Here is a 16,455-nt window from a genome sequence, read left to right on the forward strand (position 1 = left end):
ATCATACAGGATATCAGACATACAGGTTTCAAACCCTAGTTCATACCTACTTAATTGAGATCTCTAAGAGAGGACATAAAAATCTGTATTTTAAGTAGGTACTCAGGTGAATCTAAATTACTTTTTTCTTTTTGTTTTGAGGGTTTTTTTGGGTGGTCCTTGTGTATGCTGAGCACAAGCTCTACCATTCAGCTACACCTCAACCTCAAATTTTTCTTAAGATCATGGTTACCAAGATGGTGAGAATATTTAGTTCACAGTCTTATGAATGCAGAATATATTGCCCAATTATGACTAGAAAGTAGAAAAAAATTAAAACATCTTTTCAATTTTAATATTTTATCTTTCTTAATCTCCTTATAGTTTGTGTATTACCACGAATACATGATAACTCCTGTTCATTTAAAACCCTGCCAAAAAGGACAAGATCCTGAATTTTAACTCTTGATATTCTAGTTTTCCTAAAGGAAAGTCTCTAAACAACAAATGTGATTCATCTTATGGAATAAAAAATAGAGGCAGAAACATAGCTGTGTTTATTAAATTTATATAATACCTGAAGATATTCTAATTTGACTTGTATTAACCATGTTTTTATAAAATAACAGGAGAATTTTAAACTAGTAAACATAATTATTTGGTATATTATAATGATTCAAGAATTCTTATGTTGGTTATATTATTGAGTTACATTGTTCCATTCAGTCTGAAAACTGATCCCATTGTGTCTGTTGTCTTGATTGTTTAGGTGGAGAAATATGCTAAAGTGGAAAAATCTATCAAATCAGATGACTCACAACCAACAATTTGGCCAGCCCATGTAAGTAGTCTTTGGTAGTCTGTCTTAATGATGTTTGTTTGTAATCTGAGATCTGAATTTATTAAACATAAATTTATTAAACATTGCTTTTAACCTGGGACCTTAAAAAAAAAAAAAGAAGAAGAAAAAGAATTTTCTAGGGATTGAACTCAGGGTGCTCACTCAGCTATATGTCCAGCCCTTTTTATTTTTAATTTTGAGACAGGGTCTCATTAAGTTACTGAGAGCCTTGCTAAATTGCTAAGACTGGCCTCAAGATCCTCCTGCCTTAGCCTCCCAAATCTCTGGGATTATAGCTATGCACCACTTCTCCCAACAGGTTCAGTAAATTAGAGAATAACTGTTTTGTCTATATGGTTTCTGTTTTAAGAAAAATTTTAATGCAGAACTGCATTTTTACTTTTGGTTGCATGTTGTTAGTCCTTATTTGATTTCTTTTATGAATTAATACATTCATCTGAGGATGTTTTTTTAATGGAAACGTTCTAATTTTTTCTAATTGCAATAACAGCTTTTTAAAGGGAAAAGTAGGCATAATGTATTAAATTAGATGAATCCTAGGAATGAAGTAATAAAAGAGATGTTTTGTACATAGGAATATTTTATGTGTGACAGGATAGGCTATGACAAAAACAGATCTGTTTTCGAAATTTTATCCTCTATTTTTTCATCCAAGTTACATATAGACATATGTATCTCCAATATATGGAATTCGGCCATATTTTTCTCAGGCTTATTCTATTGGAACTCTCATTCCTAAAGTACCATATAAAAATCCCATACCTCCCTATAGAACATAGAGTGGCAGGGCAGCACTAAGGTTTAAAATACAGGGTGGAGGATCTCTCCTCATTTCCTTCATCTTTAGCATGGAGGTAATAGTGGTGAAGATTACATGAAGCAGTACCTTTATAATGTTAAGAACAGTGTTCAATAAATGTTTATTGTTAGCATTTTGATTATTTAGGATTTTGATTATATTAATAAGTAATGTTATTGATCATTTATTAGTATCATTACATGTTCATACCTAACATATATGTTTATACTTTATCAGAAAAGAACCATTCTGAGCTTTATTAGGCAGACTTAAACATTTCTATAGTTTAAGTTCCATGTGTCTTTCTATTGCCAGACTTTAGAGTATCATTTATTTCCAACTTTTGCTAATTCTGATTGCTTGCTTGAGAAGGTTTTGTTTGGGATGCCCTATGTTTTTCAGGATGTAAAAGATGATTATGTATTTGAATGTGAAGCTGGTAATCAGTATCAGAAAACAAAGCTGACCATCTTGCAGTCACTTGGTGATCCACTTTACTATGGTAAAATACAGCCATGTAAAGCAGATGAAGAAAGTGACAGCCAGATGTCTCCATCCCAGTGAGTTCTGTTAAATATGTAATGGACAAAATCAGTCAACCAGAATTTATTTAGCAACTGCTGTTGAATTATTAATGAATACAAATTTGCCTTTGAGGATTCAGTTGTTAGTTAATTATATAACTCTTATATGTAGCACTGATGTGAGTAAGTTTATATTGTAGTTGCCATGTTGTCAGAGTTTTTTAAAATAATGATAGTTACTTTTTTTAAAACCCCCATGGTACGATTATTTTTATGTTAGCGCTAAAGGATCTTCCTGAGATATCCTTCTTGGTATATTTATGTTGGCAGTTTATATAGTTAATCTTCCAAAATGTATGTGTTATGCATATTTAGCACAGAGTGGCAGTGTTTAGTTTTCTTTTTTTTATTTTATTGCTGATCTTATATACACATTATGGCTTTATTTCATACTTGGGATTAAACCCTAGGCACTTTACAATTTAAATCATTTTGTTTTTTAGTATGTGTACTGCCAAAGCAAGCAGAGTCATTTTGTTTTTTAATTTTATTGATACTGCTTTGAAAAGAAGCAAAAACAGCATCTGAGCAGAAAAAGGTGGGGACCTGGTCTGTGGAGCAATGTCACCAATACCTAAAATAAAGTCAATAAGAATAGAAAGTAGTAGTCAGGGATTTCTCAGCTAAAAGAATACAAAGATTAGTTATTTTGATTACATGCTTTAAAAATCTTCCTAAAAAGACTTACATTGCTTATTTAAAATTTGTAAGTTTTTCTGGAGTACAAAGGTATAATATGTTTTCTTGTGAAAAATTAGGTCCAAAATCCAACTAATACTTTGTTTGACAGGAAGAAAATTTGAATCTTTGGCCATGACATAAGGGGGTTTCTGGGAAAATGCTGCATGATTTATTATCTTCCAATTATTCTATATTCATAAATAACCTTATTTAAAAACTGTGAAATCACAGTTTCATTTGCATTAATCAAGCTTTTTTTCATTTTATATTTCAGCTCATCCACAGATGATCATTCAAATTGGTAATTAAAAAACCATTTTAATCTGTTAAGAGGTCATAATAAATGTCAAACTTTTTAAAAAGGATTTGGTAAAGATAATTATTTGAATTGGCAACAATTCATCTTCTTTGTCTGAAAATATCCTAAGGTCCTACTGTGTAGATAATAAGAATGATTTCTAGAATTGAAGATTAAAATGAGCAAAGAACACCAAAGGCCTTTGCACAGTAGTTCAATGATTTTATTATGGCACGTCTAGTACTTGGTGATTTCCAGCCCAGATTATATTTCATAAATAATTCTTCTGACAAAAATACATTTCCTTAAGTTAAATCAGCCAAATTCATCACATGACTATGTCGTAATGCATGTAAAACTTTGCTTCATAACTTTAAATGTTTTTCAGACATTTTAATGATTTAAAATCAGTTTATAATATTATCATGACTAAAATAAGAAAAGGCACAAAACTAATCTTGGGACTTCTTAAGACATTTATTTAATCCTTTTTGTCTCTTTAACATTTTAGGTTCATTATTGGGTCAAAGACTGATGCTGAGAGGTAAAAAAAGAAAAATGTATTTTTTCAAAATCTTTTCATTTTGGGCAGGATAGATATGAAAAGGTTTTTTACCTTTATAGGATAGAGGATTTGATCTATATTATGAGTCATAAACTTTTATTTTAGTTATGCCTTTAATTGTTTGACTATAACATCATTTAATATTTGTGGGCCCCAGATGTAAAATTAGATAATTGAACAATGAAAAGTCTTAAGGTTTTTTTCTCACTTCAAAATCCTGTGATCCTAGGATCACTGATAAGATGTGATATATTAGACTATTAAGAATTGTTATTTTTTTTGGAGCTGGGGTTATGGCTCAGCGGTAGAGCACTTGTCTGGCATGTGTGAGGCACTGGGTTTGATTATCAGCACTGCATATAAATAAATGAACAAAATAAAGGCCCATTTAAAAAAAAAGGAATCTCTTTTTTAAAAAAAGAATTGTAATTTTTATGGGATGAGATTGCAGACACAAGTGCTTTTTCCTGATACTTTAAGTATCTAGGGTGTTTTTCTCATAGAATTAAGAAAATAATTAAAAGAATTATGTTTAAAATATAGGGGCTTTTTGTTTTGTTTTGTTTTTGGTATTAAGGTTTGAACCCAGGGGCACTTTATCTCAGTCCTTTCTTATTTTTTCTTTTGAGACAGGATCTGGCTATGTTGCCGAAAATAGCCTTAAATTTGCCATCCTCCTCCCTCAGCCTCATAAACAGTTGAGATTACAGACATGTACCACCATGCTCAGCTAGTTTTATTTTAAATTAAAAGAAAAACATAGATAATTTGCTATAACTAAGGAAAATGGTTTCTTGATAATACTTTATTTAATCCAAATCTAACAGAAAGGCAAAATGAGTACTTTCTTTACTGCTTATTGGTTAAATTGTTCCTTATAATTTCTCTATTGAAAATACAGCTTTAGACTATTAATTAGCAAAATATTTTACACATTAACTTTTCATTTAAAAGATTAGAAGAATGCACTTTTAACTCAAAGATAAATTGCCTAATTTTAATTTTTTGTGTTCAATTAGGTGGAATATTTTTTTTTCCAATAATAGCATCACTCATTTGTTACATAATAAATTTGTGTTAAAAACAGGATTAACGGCCAGGTACAGTGGCACACATCTGTAATCCCAGAAGCTCAGGAGGCTGAGACAGGAGAATCATGAGTTCGAGGCTAGCCTCAACAATGGCGAGGCACTAAGCAATTCAGTGAGACCCTGTCTCTAAATAAAATTTAAAAAAAAAAAAATAGGGCTGGGGATGTGAGTCAGCGGCCAAGTGCTTCTGAATTCAATTGCTGGGAATCTTCACCCCACTCCCACCCACCCAAAAAAACAGGGTTAGCTAAATCCTTACCTATACCTATTTTCTCCTGATATTTCAGAGTTGTTAATCAATATCAGGAATTGATCCAGAATGAAGCTAAATGTCCAGTCAAGATGTCGCACATCTCTAGTGGCTCAGCCAGTCTGAGTCAGCTTTCTCCAGGAAAAGAAACAGAAGTATGTTTGGTTATTGATATTTTTTGTACCTAATTGATTATTAGATCTGAGAAATCTAAGGATCATATTTTGAGGGTTTAGGGGGAGTTTAGTTTTGAATTTACTTTTTTAAATTACTTAACTTTTTATGATCAAAGTATTTCAAAGTAGACATAGAGGAAAGTATAATGAACACCTTTGTGCTAATCATCTGGCCTCAACAGTTGTTATTTTCTTAGAAAAATAAAGCGGTTAGAAGTTTTGCCTTTATCTTTCTATTCTACTCTTTCTCAGACTTTTTCTCATTATTCTATTACTCTGAAGTCTTTACCTCATCCTATATGTGTGCTGTAAAATATTTCATGGATCACATGTAAAATTATATTCGTGTGTAAAAACCTGATGTTAAGTCTGTAACCACTAAGATCATTTTGTAAAGTTGATAAATTGTTTTCATCTTGGAGTATGGTGATAGTAATTCTAATTTTAACAAGTATGTTTGTTGTTTTTTCTTGTAGCAGCCTGAAACCGTTTCAGTTCAGTCTTCAGTATTGGGGAAAGGAGTAAAACATCGACCTCCACCCATCAAACTTCCCTCAAGCTCAGGAAATAGTTCATCAGGTATTTAAATTCTTAGTTTTGTATAATGTAGAGTAGTGGGAAACATACAATTGTAACCTCTTTTGTAAAAAAACAAAAATTAAAAAAAAACTACTTCATACTTTGGTTTCTAAAATTTATGGGGCTGGGGATATGGGGCTCAGTGGTAGTGCGCTTGTGTGGCATGTGTGAGACACTGGGTTCGATTCTCAGCACCATGTATAAATAAATAAAATAAAAATCTATCAACAACTAAAAAATTAAAATTTATGGAATTTTGGATTATAATTGTAAGAGATAACTTTTATGTCCTTCTTAGGTAATTATTTTACACCACAGCAGGCCAGCAGCTTTCTTAAATCTCCAACTCCTCCTCCATCTTCTAAGCCACCAAGTCTTTCTCGGAAGTCATCCATGGATCTCAGTCAAGTTAGCATGCTTTCTCCAGCTGCCCTGTCTCCTGCCAGCTCATCACAAAGTGAGTCATAAACTTAATTCTTCATTAAATTATTATAAGCTTTTGCATTAGTTTAAGACAACTTTTTTCAACCTGTGAAAGTGAAATCTGCATGTACTGTGTATTCAAAATGTATAAGTTGCAAGAAGCATCAGGCAGAGCTCATGTTGATTGTATGTACTGTGTTTTATTGTAATTGTATTTGTTTTTCTGTATCTATGTATGCACTCTGAGTATACTTTCCTTTTAGACTTGCAACCTACACCTCTCCTTAAAAAAATAATCTGGTAGTTACACGTGGGCAATAAGAAACCAAAATATTTTTTATTTCAGTGTACCCTAGGATCATTTTTACATTTTATGTATACTATGTGACTGATACGAAAAAAAAATGTCATTAAGAGTTGTTGCTACAGGTCCTACCTTTGTATATGTAAGAAGCCAACTGGTTTCAAGGTGATGATATAATAAATTGAAAACCAATATTTCAAAAACACTTCTATAATCTTTTATAAATTGTTGTCAGTTACTAAAATGTGATTATCCTGAAGCATTATTCTATAGACATTAAAGTGTAATTTTTACTACTGGTTTCTTTTTTTTTTAACATGAAGAAGAGTTATACAAGAATGTAGGAATTAGTTTTGGAGAATCTCTTCAAATTAATAAATAAGAGTGTTTCATGTATCAATTTGGGAAAAAAGCATTCCAGTTTTTTAGATTTTTTAATAGATAATCACGTGCTGAAAGTTTTAGTACACTGCACAGTGATAGGATGGTCTTTGCATTAGATATAAACATCTTCATCTTGATAGCTCAAAAGGTGTCATTTTTCTGCCTTCTTGTTTTGCACAAAGAAAAATATATAAATTTTCTGAAAGTCTATTCACACTACTTATGTTGTGGGTATGGATTATGGTAATCTACTGCACACAGTTGTTACTTTAAGTAAGGGTGGAGTGACAGCTTCTGGACATTCACATTTCTTTCCTTTCTTTCTGCAGGACATGAAAGCTAAAAAAGAAAACACCTCAAGAGCTTTTGGTTTTACTTTTTGGTTTTTGTTTTTTGTTTTCATTTTTTTTAAATTGATAAACTGTGCATACTTCATTCACAACAGATTTTCTAAACATTCTACATTTAAACAGAAGTACACAGTTACTGTTAAAGATGCAGTATTATCTATCAAATATTTGCTTTGCTACTGTTTTTTGTAAATTTGTTTGTCAGGATAAACTTGATGTGTTAGGACTTAAATACATATATTTAGGTGCCAAATAAGATTGTTAACTATATGTAATTTATTAAATGTTTATCTCAGACTGTTACACTAAATAAGCAGTATTTTTAAAAGAAGTCTTGAATTAGTGAAATCATAAATAACAAAAATTAATTTGAATTCCTTTTGAACTTTTTAGGCCAAAGGCAGCATGTGGGAAACTAACTTTTAAATGGGTATTGTGGTAGAATACAAATGTATATTTTTACTGTTACTCTATTAGCATCTCGGATGGGATTTTTAGGTGATATACTGCATCCTTAATTGTAATTGAGTGTAGCAACACTCATGTATCATGTGTAGAAATTAACACTTGCAGTTAACTGCTTAAAAAAAAAAAACTGGAACAAATTGTCAGTGCTAAGTAAGATTCCATTAACCTTATTTTAAAAAGGACTGGCCATTTATAACAAACTAGCAATTTTTATTTTTCTCAATGAGCAGGATCTGGAACTCCTAAGCCATCTACTCCTACACCAACCCCTTCATCGACCCCACACCCTCCTGATGCTCAGAGTTCAACTCCTAGTACCCCTTCAGCCACCCCTACTCCCCAAGATTCAGGCTTCACCCCTCAGCCCACTTTGTTAACTCAGTTTGCTCAGCAGCAAAAGTCTCTGAGCCAGGCAATGCCTGTAACGACCATTCCTCTTTCCACCATGGTAACATCTATAACTACAGGAACCACGGCCACCCAGGTCATGGCAAACACTGCTGGACTTAACTTCATCAATGTAGTGGGCTCTGTTTGGTAAGTTTGCAGTGATGTCCTGGTTTCTTTTTTTTCTTTTGTAAAGATAGTCTGACCAATTTAAATTCATATTTGTGAAATTTAGAATAGTGTATTACTCAAACTGAAAGAGAATAGCTTAGGTATGGACAGAAGCTGCCTCACATATATGTTTTCATTTTAGAAATTCCTGTTACCTACATTAAGATATGTCATATTGACAGCAGCTTGGACTTTCATTTTATCCTCTTAACATCTTTTAATCCCTTGCTTAGCACTTTACTTCTCTAAATTGTATTTTAAAATCTTGATATATACTCAAAACTTAATTTAGCTGTCACTTTATGTCGTTAAGATGACACCAAACCTAGAAACTGAGGTAGAGAAATAACTAGTTGAGTTTGTTTTGTAGTTTGTTGTTTTTTAATCTAAGGAAATATGTGGCTGATTTTTGATTTCTTGTTTACAGTGCAAGTTTAATGCTTTGTCTTGTTCTCCTGCAGTGGGGCCCAGGCTTTGATGAGTGGTTCAAACCCCATGCTGGGCTGTAATACTGGTGCCATAACTCCTGCAGGAATAAACCTGAGTGGCCTTCTACCCTCAGGAGGTCTGCTACCAAATGCATTGCCCAATGCAATGCAGGCAGCTTCTCAAGCAGGTCAGAATATTGGAATAATAAACTCTAAAAAAAAAAAAAATTAAAGTACATGCTAAATTTAACAATGTTATTTTAAGGTTATTACAAAAGACATTTAATGTCATTATTTTGTGACATACCCCAGGTATTTCATTTCAAAAGCCTTTAAAATTATAATAGCTGAATCGAAAACTACTTAACAATAAGCCTCTGTGAAGAAACTTGGTAAACCTGTAAGTCTTTGCACATTATATCTTTTGCTTCCTAAACATTATAATAAAATTAATTTTGCTAGCTTTATTGCTATCAATGTAGTCATATTCCAGGGAAAATAAATGTTTTTTAAAAATATATATTGTTCAAGAGCGTCAACATAGTATGGTAGTTAACAGCCTGCATTCTGGAGCTGGATTGCCTCAGTTTGAAATCAAGTTGGGCAAATTACTGTTGAGTAATCTTGGGAAATTATCCTTGTGCCTCATTTTCCTTTTAAGTAAAATGGTGATAGAAATAATTATTTGCCTGGTGGTTATAAAGATTAAATGAGTTAATAAAGATGAAGTGCTAAAGCTATGTCTGAGACATGCATTCAAAAATAGTCATCATTTATAGTAGTACTAGTAGTAGTAGTAGTATTCATTGTGGTATTTTTATTGGAGTAGTTGAGGAAATTTAATAAGAAAACAGTGTAGAAAAATTTATCAAAACTTTTGAATTATGAAGAAAGAGAACTCCAAGAATATAGTTTAAACATGTTAACATGATTTCCTAATTCTAGCTTATATTCTTATTTCAAAAAGCACAAATGTGCTCTAGTAGCAAAAGCCCTGGAGTTAGAATCAAATCTTGAATTTAGAATATGTATGTTGATATGTAATTCTATTAGATGTACTAATTATGAATGGCTCCAATTGCTAAGTGTGGGACCTTCGAGAATTCACTTTATTTTTTATTCCTTAGCCTAAGTTTCATCTGCTTTAAAATGGGAGTAAAATTATTTTAACTTCAGTTGGTTTTATTAGAAATAAATGAAATGTGAAACTGTCTTTGGTAAGCTAGAAAGACTATATCAATGTCATCTACCTTTATGTACCACATAGCACTGAGAAATTTAAATAGACGCCAGTACCTGAAATGTATTTGCACAACAGTGATAGTTTATTTATTCCATTTCTTTTCACAAGGATTTTTCCTGAAAAGGATAGCCAATTTTATCCTTTTATATTTTGATTATACTTTTTCAGTTACTTACACAGTGCTTGATAGTATCATGAATTTCTTGGCTCTCATCTTTTTTTTAATAAAATTACCGGAGAATAGATACATTTTTTAATTAGCGTTCAGATTGATGTAGTAAATAAGGGAGAGTATTTTGTTTTTAGCATTGGGGATTGAACCAGGGGCACTTTACCACTGTGCTACATCCCTGGGTTTTTAAATTTTTTTATTTTGAGACAGGGTCTCACTAAGTTGCTGAGAGTCTCAATAATATACTGAGTCTAGCCTAGAACTTATAATCCTCCTGCTTCCACCTGCTGAGTCTCTAAGATTATGAATATGTACCACTGCACCCGGCTAAGATGTGCTCTTTGTTTTGTCCCTGATTTTGAGGAATAAGTTCAGAATTAACAGAGCATTGTTTCCTGACAGTTAAGTTTTGATCCGTAACAAATAGTCAGCATTCTTTAGCATTCTGATTATTTGCTTTTGTACTTCAGTTTTCAGAGATAAGATTATTATAATATATACACATTACATGGTACTGAGAAGTGTAAATAGATGCCAGTAACTGAAATATATTTGCACAACAGTGATAGTTTTGTATTGATGGTGTCCCCATAATTCAGGATTACTGTTGTTCAACCATCAGTCAGAATAGTGAAAAAGAAGTCTGTTTCTGAGATATAGAATATAATGTACATCCTATATTCCACATCTTTGAATAAAATCTTAGTTTTGAAATTTTGAAGAAAATGTGCTTTTTTGATTTTAAGATATTTTTAGAAGTATGGAAAATAAGAGTATCATGGAGAAAGGATATTAAATATGTTTGTCTTTACTGATGTATAGATTATTTTCATAAGTAATAAAATTTTAATTCCATTATAACCATGAGTTTTATTTAACAGGTGTTCCATTTGGTTTAAAAAATACTTCAAGTCTCAGGCCTTTAAATCTACTCCAGGTAAAACTGAAGCATCATTTTTGATTAAAGTTTATATACTTTGTTTTTTTATATGATCTACCTATTAGCATTTGAAATTTTGAGGTCTCTTCAGAATCTTCTAAAGCTATGGCTATTGCTACCTTTCTGTAGTCAGGTGAATAAGGAGAAAGAATCAGTACTTTTTAGACCCCACTTCCTTTGACTCCAGCAGCCCTGCCTTATCTAAAACTATCTGTTTGAATGGAGAGAGTTTACATTTACCCAGGAATGCACTTATTTATGACAATGGTAGTAGATAACTTACTAATTTCTCAACAGATAATTTATGTATACATATATTATACTGTTTGCTTACAATAGTTTGTGCTTGAATGGAGATTTTAAAAATGGATATGTATTCTTTTCCCAAGGAAAGTATGATTTCTCAATGCAGTGGCAATTACCTTATTGGTCATTCTGTAAACAAACATTTGTTGTGTATAATATGTATCTAATGATGAAGCTTTGCCTTTCTTGTACATGTTGTTTTGTCAGCATATTCATAAAGAAAGGTAGAATATAAAGAGTTTAGTACACATTGTGGACTTGAAATATTCCAGGTCTTATGCTAGGTCTTTTAATTTAAAGAAGGAGTCAGATATAAGCTAGTGGTGTGGAAAATGGATAAGATTATCTATGGAGAATTTAAAGGAAGACCTGAATATAAATATCTGATATATGAAGTGGCATAGCTGTGGATTATTGGGAAATAACAACCAACCTGGTATTTAGGAATAACAAATTTGGAAATTTGTTTAGAAGTTAAAACATAAAACTTAGTTCTTAAAAATTACGTAGTGTCAATATTGGCAGTCTGTAATTGTAGAATAGTATACTTACAATATGGAAAAGACTACATATCATATTGGTTTATTTCTTGTGTGTGTGCATAGTGTGTGTGCATGTGTGCGTTGCTTCGGATTGAACCCATGGACCCATGGCCTTGCACAGCTAGTCAGGCACTCTACCAGTTAGCTACAGCTCCCACATTGGTTTATTCCTACACCATATTGCTTTTGAAATTCTCTTGGGGACTTTCTCCCACTTTTTTTTTTTTTTTTGGTACTGGGTATTGAACCCAAGGGCACTTAACCACTGAGCCACATCTCCAGCCCTTTTCTTTTTTAATTTTTATTTTGAGTCAGAGTCTTGCTAAATTGCTTTGGGCCTCAAGAATCCTGCCTATTCCTCCTGAGTCGCTGGGATTACAGGCATACCTGCTGCACCCAGCTACTTTTTTCCGCTTTTAAGAGGAGTGAGGAAATCCTTATAACAAGAACAGAGCCACTTTATCAGGTCATATTTTTTCCTCCATTTACTGTTTACTAATTGGGGAAGGAACATTCAGCTATGCTGAATGCCTATGCTATGTGTCATTTTACCTACCAGTGATCTGTGCTAGATGTAGGTTTTTTGACTAAAGGATTTTTCTTTTTTTATTTTGGTCCCAACTGTATAAACCTAAGTGTTCTGTAGCTAGAATTTCCTTTGAGTTTATTCTGAGGACCTCAAATGTTTATAACTTAAACCCTTACACAACATAAAATGGAAAAACTTTATTTCTGGTACACTTGGAAAGCATCGCTTTAATTTTTAATCTCGAGTTTTCTGAATGCTGCTTAATTTTTATTTAAATTAATTTAGGTTTGGAGTGTGAGAGCAATTAATAGTCTCTATGCAAATTATGGACATTTAATACATTTTATTTTCAACTCCAGAAGTCCTCACTATGTTATATTAAAATCCATGTATTTTTGTTTTTTTGGCAAAGCTAGAACAGATTTGAGTTGGGTTGTCAATATACATTTCTTATTCACAACTTTTTTCTAATGCATTTAATGCTTTTTGGTATTGATACGACTAAAGAGTTAAATTTAGCTAACTATTAGCTTGAAGCAAAGGATTTGTGTTTAGAAGTGTAAATGTAGGGGCTGGGGATGTGGCTCAAGCGGTAGCGCGCTTGCCTGACATGCATGCGGCCCGGGTTCGATCCTCAGCACCACATACAAAGAAAGATGTTGTGTCCGGCAATAACCAAAAAATTAAATATTAAAAAAAAGAAGAAGTGTGAATGTATTTGCGACCCCAAAGTAATAGCACTTAAAAATTACTTTTAAATAGACTTTTCTTATGAATAGTCAGTTTGTTCTGTTTTTCTTTTTGTTCACTTCTGTTTCTTCAGTGCCTAGAAGAGTGCCTGACATAGTAAATGCTCCAAAATTATTTTTAAAATAAAGAAATACAAATATTTCACAGAAAAACAATGTCAAACTGGCTAATAAATTCTTGTTTAAATTCTGAATAGCTTCCTGGTGGTTCACTCATTTTTAACACCCTGCAGCAGCAGCAGCAGCAGCAGCAGCAGCAGCAACAGCTCTCACAGTTTGCACCACAACAACCTCAGCAGCCCACAACTTCTAGCCCTCAGCAGCCAGGAGAACAGGTATGGGTGTTTCAGCCTTCCCTATGTTTAATTTGTCAGTACTAGCTATCAGTCAGTTTGTGTGTACCTTTTTTGATGTTGTTGTTCTTAGTGGTACTGAGGAAGAAACCCAGGGCCTTATGCATGCTAGGCAAGCACTCTACCATGGAGCTATATCAGGGTGCATATTTCTGATAGAAAAGCTATGGTAAATAAAACATGTCTCTGTCTTATACAGGAATCAGGTTCAGAAAACGGATCACATAAAGCCATACACTGAATGGCAGAACGAGGTCTTTTTGCCCCTGTACCCCATGTATTTTCTGCTCAGTCATTGCCTTCTGTGGGATTTTGTTGCTGTTGGAATAGAGTTATTTCTGTTGTCATGAAGTGTAGGGCAGTGTGAATACAGGCAGATACACATATTGAACACTGACAAATAGAAATTGATTAGAACAGTGGTAATTAAAGTACAGGAAGAAGTACATGTGTTTCTGAACCTTGGCCACACTTTGGAATCATCTGGGAAACTAAAGTACTGATTTCTTCCTGGTCTCACCTCCAGAGTTTCTGTTAGCTCACAAAAATGTTCATCAGTCCATTGGCACAAGTCTTCCTAATTTATCTTGGTTGAATAAAGTTCATTCTCTAGTAGATTCCTCAGAAAAGACACATTTAAAACTATTTTTATTCTTTGTACATTAAGAATTCTGTAGCTGATAAAATCCTTAATTTGCTTTCTTTCATTTTGTTTATTTTTAACCGATAAAATACACATAACATAAAAATTTGCTGTTTTAACCATTTTTAAGTGGCAGTATAGTAGCATTGTGTATTTAACATTGTTGTGCAGTAGATTTGTAGAATTTTTTCATGTAGAAAAACTGAAACTATATATCCAATAAATAACTACTCCCTGTTTTCTCCTCCTCTTAACCTCTGGCAACTACTGTTCTACTTTTTTCAGTGAATTTAACTACTAGTTACTGCATATATGTGAAATCATAACATGTCTTTAAAGATATCATTCTTTAGGATATGTACCCAGAAGTTGTCTTGCTGGATCTTATTGGTCATTTTGTTTTTACTTTTTTGAGAAGCACCATATTGTTTTTCCATAGTAGCTGCACCATTTAACAGTTTTACTTACAATGTATAGGGTTGCATTTTGTTCAAATCCTCACTGGTACTTATATTTTCTAATGTTTTGTTTTGTTTTGTTTATTTATAGTACTGGAGATCAGACCCAGGACCTTGAGCACATTAAGTGTGCATTAAGCTACACTCCTCCCTCCCCCCCTCGTTTTTTTTTGTTGTTGTTGTTTTGCTGCTTTTAATAGCAACCATCCTCATAAGTGGGAAGTGGTAATCTTATTAGTCTTTGTTTGTATTTCCTTAGTGATTAATGATGTGATCATTTTTATATGTTCTTTGGGGAAATGTCTATTCAGGTCCTTTTGCAATTTTTTAAATTAGGTTATTGGGGTTTTATTGTTGTCCTTAAGTTGTAGAAGTTCATTATACATTCTTTATATATACATATCAGATAATACAACTTCCAAATATTTTTTGTATTTTTCCCATCTCCTCAGAGTTAACATATTTCATTTGTGGGTTGCTTTTTCAGTCCTCTGATTATATCCTTTGCACACAAGTTTTTTGATGTGGGTCATTTTATTTATTTTTACTTTCTTTGCCTGTGTTTTAGGGTCTTGTTGAAGAAATCATAATCATTTCCAAATCCATTGTCATGATGCTTTTCCCCTGTTTTTCACTAAGACCTCTGTATAGTTGTAGGTCTCTTAAAAATTGTTGATAATGCGTACCATTGACTTGCTTTTGTATATATTGGAAGTCTGATGTCAGCCTAATTATCTTGCTTTTGTAAGTGTATCTAACTGTTCATGTCAGCTAGAGGCCCCAAAAGGTTTGTCTGTTTTTTCCTTCAAGGTCAAATATTTTCATTATGATATGTGTCAGAATGAGTCTTTTCTAGATCTTTCCTGTAGAGCCTATTGTGTAGGTTCAGGTTTTCTTTATTTCCTGAACATTTTATTGGATCATAGATTTCTGATTTCTTATAATGGAATCTTATATTATTGGCTTTAGGTTCCATTCTTTCCTAAAATAAAAATTTAATTTTATGCATTTACTTTTCAGTAATTCCTAAGCTGCTTTCTATAATTTTTGATACATTATGGCTTCATCGTCATTGCCTAGAAGGTCTGTCATTATATATTCCTCCTAAATGGGCTTTAAAGATATCTTTGATTTCTAAATGTGTGTGAATTTTCTAGATTATTTTTCTGTAACTGATTTCTAGTTTAAATCCACTACCATCTAAAAACGTCTTTTAAGTTTGTTGAGGTTTGTTATATGATCCAGAATACAGCCTGTCTTGATTAACATTCCACATATAGTTGAAAAAAATTTGTGTCACACATTAGTGATGTTCTTTATTAGAGCATTTGGTGATAGTGTTCTGGTCCTGTATCCTTACTGATTTTTTTTCCTATGTATTCTATGAATCACTGAAAGAAGTCTTCAACCCAAACAATGGAAATTTCTCTTTCTCCTTTTGGCTCTTCTATCAGCTTTTGCAGAAAGTTTTTTTTTAAAAGCTGTTTTGTTAGGTGTGTATACATTTAGGACTGTTATGTACTTGATGTATCCATCAGTTAATAAATGGCCTCTTTTAACTCTGGACTTATTAATATTTTTTGCTTTCTCTTGAGATTATGATAGTATATTAAGTATGTCTTTTTCTTTTCATTCTTTCCCAAGTGTTTTTATTTGTAATTTTGTTTGTTATTCAGTGTGTTTAATCATTATTGTGCCTTTTTTTTTTTTTTTTTTTGTATTTCCATTTGGTATTTTATAA

General features: G+C 32.4%; 1 protein-coding gene across 13 annotated transcripts in view; it reads left to right on the forward strand.

Annotated features, from left to right (window-relative positions):
* The window catches only part of Supt20h (SPT20 homolog, SAGA complex component), a 40,343-nt gene that overhangs the window by 18,887 nt on the left and 5,001 nt on the right, over positions 1–16,455 (forward strand). For 8 of the 13 annotated variants that reach the window (XM_078016088.1, XM_078016092.1, XM_078016094.1 and 5 more), the window contains 11 exons: positions 749–820; positions 2,043–2,200; positions 3,180–3,206; positions 3,715–3,747; positions 5,147–5,264; positions 5,762–5,864; positions 6,163–6,321; positions 8,024–8,330; positions 8,813–8,967; positions 11,076–11,131; positions 13,458–13,595. In XM_078016088.1, coding sequence (XP_077872214.1) covers positions 749–820; positions 2,043–2,200; positions 3,180–3,206; positions 3,715–3,747; positions 5,147–5,264; positions 5,762–5,864; positions 6,163–6,321; positions 8,024–8,330; positions 8,813–8,967; positions 11,076–11,131; positions 13,458–13,595 — 1,326 coding nt within the window. Of the gene's footprint in view, positions 1–748; positions 821–2,042; positions 2,201–3,179; positions 3,207–3,714; positions 3,748–5,146; positions 5,265–5,761; positions 5,865–6,162; positions 6,322–7,304; positions 8,331–8,812; positions 8,968–11,075; positions 11,132–13,457; positions 13,596–16,455 lie in introns of those variants that run through there. The other 5 variants (XM_078016095.1, XM_078016097.1, XM_078016096.1 and 2 more) reach the window with 2 other exon arrangements.

This window comes from Ictidomys tridecemlineatus, chromosome 6 (genome assembly GCF_052094955.1).
Source record: "Ictidomys tridecemlineatus isolate mIctTri1 chromosome 6, mIctTri1.hap1, whole genome shotgun sequence".
NCBI lineage: Eukaryota > Metazoa > Chordata > Mammalia > Rodentia > Sciuridae > Ictidomys > Ictidomys tridecemlineatus.